At 32.9% G+C, this 6,988-nt stretch overlaps 1 protein-coding gene across 1 annotated transcript; it reads left to right on the forward strand.

The window, feature by feature from the left end:
* Positions 1–3,317: 3,317 nt before the first annotated feature.
* LOC131641718 (uncharacterized) lies at positions 3,318–6,043 on the forward strand. The gene is made up of 12 exons (XM_058912018.1): positions 3,318–3,455; positions 3,531–3,590; positions 3,759–4,026; positions 4,130–4,227; positions 4,364–4,448; positions 4,542–4,632; positions 4,715–4,736; positions 4,958–5,115; positions 5,208–5,328; positions 5,421–5,630; positions 5,731–5,784; positions 5,864–6,043. Exons 1-12 carry the CDS (start codon positions 3,318–3,320, stop codon positions 6,041–6,043), a joined length of 1,485 nt encoding a protein of 494 aa, XP_058768001.1.
* The last annotated feature ends 945 nt before the right edge of the window (positions 6,044–6,988 follow it).

The raw sequence follows: 6,988 nt of genomic DNA on the forward strand, positions 1-6,988 counted from the left end.
AACTAAAATCAATTAATTAATTAATTTTTCTCTTTTTTATTAAATTTTGTAGCTAGATATTAAATTCACATTGTGCAAGCTTTTGGAAGTAATTGCTCTAATCTTTGGCTGCAATCAGATTCCTCTCTAGTGCTCTCAACTTTTTGCAACTCTTCGGCGGATCCTTGGTAAATTTGTAATAGATGAGACTTTTGTTTGTTTAAGTTGTGTAACTTCAATTTTTTGCTTCCCATATCTATTGGGAACGTAATTACTTTGCGGATAAGCTAACGTGTTTCTAATTTTATTTGGTGGAACGATGTACACAGTGATATTTTGGTCGAACAAATTAAGTTTACCTAATTATAGATAGATTTGAGGTTAAATTTTTGCCCTCTCTTTTTACCTTCTTCCTTCTTTTATATTTTTTACATGGGCTTTGCCCTCTTTTGATAAAAAAAAAAAAAATAGTAGTAAACAATAACTACCAGTAAATTCTAAAAATTGTTAACAGGAAGGATGTGGGTTTGAAAAGTGGTATGGTGGGAAGGGAAGCGTGTAGGAGGTGGCGAGTAATGTTAAGACTAAAATGTTTAATATTTTTATAATATTATAAAATTTTAATTAAAAGATATATTTTTTAAATTAAAATTCATTAGAGAAAAAAGAAGAAGAAAAATAAATAACTAGAGGAACATAAACCTAACCCCACAGTAAAAATACAAAACTAACAAAATTAAAAAAGAATCATATTAAGTAGGTCTTATAACTTTTTAGTGATCGAATCATGTATATGAAATCTATTTTGTATATTTAATATTGTTAAAATTTAGAATTTTGTTTAAAATATTTGTAAGATTTGTTCTTTATTTAAATAAATATAGTTATATTACAATTTGACTATGTTTATAGAATCATAAATAAAAAATTGATTATGCCGTAACATTTTATATAAAAGAAAATATATCTTACATAATTCAACAAATATAAACAAAAAAAGAATTAGTTATAGTATTACATATAAGAAAGTTCATATAAATATGTGAATGGGGAAGAAATAAGAAAAAATTAAATGTAATTTGGTTTATAAAAAACAACCAATAACTACATCTTCATGTGTTACATAAAATATGTGTGTTACATGAAATTGTAGATGACTAATCATCAATAATTATATTTTTGTGTTACATGCAATATGATCAATGTATTACGAGAAGATATAGATGAACAACAACTAATATCCAATGGCTAAGTCTTTATTTTACATGAAATATATATATATATTTTTTTTGACATGAAATATATTTATATTCACGCGAAGACGTATATACGACCAACAACCAATAACTACATATTTGTAAAAAAACACTACAACTTTGTGTATACGACCAACAACCAATAACTACATATTTGTAAAAAACACTACAACTTTGTGTGTAACATCCAATATGTTCATGTATTACATGAAGATATAAAAGAACGAAAGTCTACAACTGATGATTGCATCTTTATGTATTACATGGAGATGTATGTCGCAACACAAAAAATACTTTAGGGAACCAACACTCAAAATTAGCCAGAGTCGTAATCGAAGTTTATTCTTAAAGGAAAAATCGTCGATAAAACTCTAAAGAAAATAAAATATGGTCATCGCAAGCAAATTCAGATTCGGGAGTCGATTAGGTGCGGAGAAGGTATTAACGCCCCACACATTCGTTGTACTCAACAAGAACCGTTTAATCAAATTTGTGAATATGAGTGTTAGCTTATGTTATTTGATTTCTTCTAATTATTGCGGGATATTTACAAAAGCAAGTAAAGAGGAAAATGATTTTTATTAGGGTGTTTGACGAGACGTTGAACCTCGCTCATACGTATTCTCAGGTGTGATGGGAAACTCGAAGCAATGAAGTTCTTAGTAGCAAAAGTTTGTTTGTTGGTTGATTTTAGATAATGGTGTTTACGTCACATTCGAGCAAATAAGCGTTGCTTGTTCATTATGCACGGGCGGAATGAAGTGTTTGCTTGTATTGCGTTGGAATGGATAAAACATAATTTGTTTGTGAAAATGTTGTTTAATAGCGTTTGGGTGGAAAATGGATTTGATGAGTTGAAATTGTTTTTAGGCGGATAACAAGTATTCACACAATGAAGCGTACACCAATAATCACTCGATTACTCGAGGAGCAAGTGGATGTACATCCACTCATTCTCTTTTCGTTGGATTTTGAAATTTTAAAATTTGTTAGCGGAAGACGAATATTCGATCAATATGGCGTACGCCAACCAACTGTTTATTCGAGGAGCAAGCGGATGTACATCCACCAATTCCTTTTTCATCCGAGTTTGATTAATGTGTTTTATTCGAAAGAAGAATATTCAAGCAACCAAGTGTACGTCAATCACTTGTTCATTCGAGGAACAAGTAGATGTACATCCATCCATTTCTTTTTTATTTGATTTTAATTGTAAAAGAGTTTGATTCAAGTGGTGAAGATAATTTGATTTTTTTATGTTAAAAGTAATATTAATTTGGTTTTAAAAATAAATAGAATTTATAATTATTTAATTTTCATGTTAATAATAATCTCAAATTAATCAATTTATCAAAATTAAGAATTAAAATAAAAGTTCGAGGGTACAAATAGTGAAATGGGGGCGTGGCCTAGTAAAAAGAGTAAGGCCCAAGGCTGGAGGCCCATGACCCAAAATTATTAATCTTAATAAAATAATAAAAAAAAGTGAGTAAGAAATATATGTTGGAGACATTGCTACCACCCCTCTTTTATTTTGATGCTCTTAATCTATAAAATAAGAAAACACAAGTACCTGGTTAATACTAATATGGGAAGAAAAAGTGGCAAGAATCATTCCATTCTTCCTCGGCAAGAGCACCCGAATCCGAATCCGTTGGTTAGAAAATTCCACCTATTAATTTTAGGGTTAAAATGTGTCCAAATAATACTTTTGGTGACTAAATTCTGACTTTGGCTTGAATCTAACTATTAGTTTCTTCTGTTGCTCTCTCTATTGGTCAAGTTATGTACTATTTATCCTTTTATTTCTGATCTAACTGAATCGGGTGAGGCAATGTCCTCCTCCAAATAGAATCTGTCCCCATTTACAGATTTTCCTTACTCCCAATGTTGCTTTCCAAACACAATCCCATATGCAATCTTTCGTTTTTCTCCCTCTTCCTCTGCCGTCACTCACCATTCTCTCAACCTTTACCTTTCAAGCCCTTGCAAACCATTCAACACTTATTTGAAGATACAACTTCCTCCGCGACCGAAGCTGAAGCTGTAGCCATAGTTTAAACCCTAACTTGAGGCAAGAAAATGGCACGACCGTTGGAAAAAATCGCTGATGTTAACGATGAAAAGGAACTTTGGAAAGTTGATGTTAAAATACATCACAAATGGAGTGTCATCTCTAACAACAAGGAACATTTTGAGATGGTTGTTTATGATTCTGAGGTTAGTTTCAACATTTATAAGAAAAGCCATTTTTTTTCGTTGAATCTGTTCGTGATTCTCTATATTTTCATACAGTATATTTTGTTTTGGAAGGTTAAGATTGGGTTGTTGGGAGGTGTTAATGACGAAGATTTTGTATTGATATTTTCTTTTTTCAAACAGTGTTTCTTCCTTCAAATAGGTTTATATTTGGTTGTAGGGAGGTGTTAAAGAGTATATTTTTTAATTATTTATCGTTGCCTGCAGTCTATATTTTATGTTTTATTTAATATTGATGGATTTTGTTTGTTTTGGTTTTGATAGGGAAGTGATATCCATGTTATCGTACCTCCCGTGTATAGGCAGAGTTTTGATTCGCTCTTTGTTGTTAATGATACTTACACTATTGCAAACTTCCAAGTTCAGCTGAATGATCTGCTATTCAAACCTTCTGCTCACAAGTACCTCCTTAAATTTACTGGTGGGACCAAAGTTGGGGACAGAAACGTGCATCAGATTCAGGAAAAGGCTTGGAGACTCACTCCTTTTCTTGATATTTTAACTGGGAAATGGAATAAAGATCAACTTTTAGGTCAAACTCTATTTACGTTTTGGGACAATATCATCTTTTGTGTACCACTCTGCATCTGATATTTCGTTTAACCTGATGCATGTTTTCCCAATGACTTATACAGATGTTATCGGAGTGGTTGATGAAATTGGGTACACACAGGCCCAGGTTGGAAGTAAAAAGCAACAGGTCAACTTTGTCATTCGCGACTTGAGGTTGAAAGTTTGTTTGTTACCTTGCGTACATCTTAATGGTAGCCCTTTATATCTTATATTTTGTCTGATATCGTAGTTTAAATGTGCATTTCTGTAGCAACAACACTATAACGGTTACATTATGAGAGGCGTACGCGGTGCAGTTTATCAACTACGTTGAACGGCAGGTCGATACTGCCATTCCGGCTGTGATTCTGATTCAATATGCAAAAGTCAAAGAAGCTTTTGGTATATATTACTCCCATACTGGTTCCTAATCTTTATAAAGTGTGTTTTATGTTTTCAAGTAGATATTGTTATTAACTGATTTTGTGTTTTCAGGCAAATATGCACTATCTGTTACCAATACTTACAATGTCACCAAAGTGGCTATTAATGAAGACATGGAGACTATCAAACAATTTGCCAAAATGTACTCACTTGGTTTATTACAATATACTGCACTTGGTATCATCCTTCATAATTAACTCTGACTATGTTATTTTGATTTTCAGGCTTACACAGGATACTATAATGGTTGTCTCGGGCCTTCGCACTCAGTAGTCTCAGGGCAGGTCGCAAAACTCATACACTTCTCGCCAATCACCTACCCAAAAATTGTTATCTAATGCTGTTCTTCTTCCTCTTGAGCAAATAGTTAAACTCAAAGACGTAGTAATCTTTCATTTTTTTTAGGCAAATATAGTCTAACTCTTATTATATTTGATTTTCTGTTAACCACCCTTTTGTAAACTCAGACTACTTTTTGTGCTACGGTTGCTACAATTACAAAAATCTTTGCCTCAAAATATGGCTGGTACTACCAGGCATGCCATGAATGCCCAAATAAAGTCACCGGTGATAAACCTCCCTACAAGTGTGTAAAGGGACATGACACTGAAACTCCCATATTCAGGTATAAACGCCAATTCTTTATTTGATCAACTAAAGAAAACACCAACTTTATCTGTGAAATGTGAGCTTACATTTTTAAGGGTACAAACTTAGGTATAAAATAGAGGTGGGTGTTCTTCATGCTGGTACAAAATGCAAGTTTGTTTTGTGGGACAAGGAAAGTGAGGAACTATTGGAGGTGTCGGCTGCTCATTTGCGCGAAACAATGTTTCAGGTACCAACAAATGTATCACTAATGATTTTTAAAACATACTGGTTCAACACTGGATATAATAACTCATGGTGTATATATTCATTTTTATGTAGGCTGGAATATTTAATCCCCTCGATTTCCCGCTGGCACTTGACAAGCTCCTGGATCAGGAACTTGCCTTCAAAGTCAAGTGGCAACCAGATTGGTCTAATTGCTCTGTCATCATGTTGGTGAAAGATAAACCTATAGTGGATCAACTAAAAGCTGAATGGGTGGATGCAACTGCAGTTAGTTCACAACAGCTTAACGCCCCTGTCAACCATGTAACATTTGTCTTGCGTTGTGTCTAACATTTTCTTCTAACTTAGTTGAATACATGTCGAGTTTTATTTCTGATTTTCTTTTATTCATTTTTGTTTATAGGTCAAGGAGAGTGTTGATGAGGATGTTCCTGTTGATGATTCCGACATTGTTACGGTGTGGTTTTGAGACCTATACAAATGCCACTTATTTACCGCCATCAAATTACTTCTTTATCACTTCTTTTTAACTGCAGGATCCTGAAATTACTTCCAAATTGCACGGTGAACCGGTCACACCTACGGCAAATAGACAGAACCCGGATCCATCCATTGAATTTACAAGTCATGCAACACACAGCGAAGGAGATTTGTCTTCGACTAAACTTAAGAAATCAACCAGGATCACTAGGAAATTAGTGAAGATTGAAAAATAGTTGATAATATTGTCATGACTGCTATTATTTTGGGGTCATTTTATGTAGGGATTCTATTTGGAAACTACCTTTTTTTGTTGTAATATCACAGAATTATTCGACTACTGTTCGATCAATCTAACGAATGTTACGGTATCATACTACTGTGAAATCAATATAACGTATGCTTTCGGTATTATACTACTGTCCCTTCTTTTTAACATCGTTACTCGACGACATTATTTGGTTTTTTATTACATGAATGAAACAAATGTTGGTTTAAATGAGACAACAACATTTCTCTTTATATCATCACCACACTTTTTACCACGTTTATATATAGTATATGAGTAATATGATAAACTACTACAACAGCCTCACATTTTGATACTTTTCTTCTCCCTAACAACAAACTGGAAACTACGTCAATAAAAACTACATACTAACTTAATAAGGAATATTTAATGAGGAAACATATTATAATGTTCTGTTACAAAGACTTTTACTTTTTTATCAAGTAGTACAACATACTTATTTAAATGATCATTGATTAGACACTTACTTGAGTCAATTGGTTTGCTTTTGGCTTTTGTGAAAAGGTAGCCCCCCTTTCATGTCTCACTTCCTTCCAGTTTTGCTTGGAACCTGCACAATGATTCCCTAAAATAAGAAAAAGTACTGCCTCCTACTGCCTATGATCTTGGCCTACTTATTTTTATTTTTTTTACTTATTTTGTTTTTTTATGTAGAGGATATTCTGAATTGTTTTATATTATTATTCATATGTGCCCTTATTTCAAATTTCAAATTTTCCCAGCTTTTTTCAAATTGACATCCTGTTTCCCTCTCTTTTTATTTTGATGAAGGAACAATTAGTTCCCTCCTTTGTTCAAATCATTGGTATGTAACATTTGTTCTGTTTTCAAATATAATCAAGGTCCATCCATTTCTTGGTTCGAACTACAC

Source organism: Vicia villosa, unplaced genomic scaffold, assembly GCF_029867415.1.
Source record: "Vicia villosa cultivar HV-30 ecotype Madison, WI unplaced genomic scaffold, Vvil1.0 ctg.003997F_1_1, whole genome shotgun sequence".
Taxonomy (NCBI): domain Eukaryota; kingdom Viridiplantae; phylum Streptophyta; class Magnoliopsida; order Fabales; family Fabaceae; genus Vicia; species Vicia villosa.

Bases quoted from the DNA above. Each gene is read 5' to 3' on its own strand.
- LOC131641718 (XM_058912018.1), top strand. From the start codon at position 3,318: ATGGCACGACCGTTGGAAAAAATCGCTGATGTTAACGATGAAAAGGAA. The intron at 4,228-4,363 runs GTTTGTTTGTTA...TACGCGGTGCAG, and splicing joins TTCGCGACTTGAGGTTGAAA to TTTATCAACTACGTTGAACG. The intron at 4,449-4,541 runs GTATATATTACT...TTGTGTTTTCAG, and splicing joins AAAAGTCAAAGAAGCTTTTG to GCAAATATGCACTATCTGTT.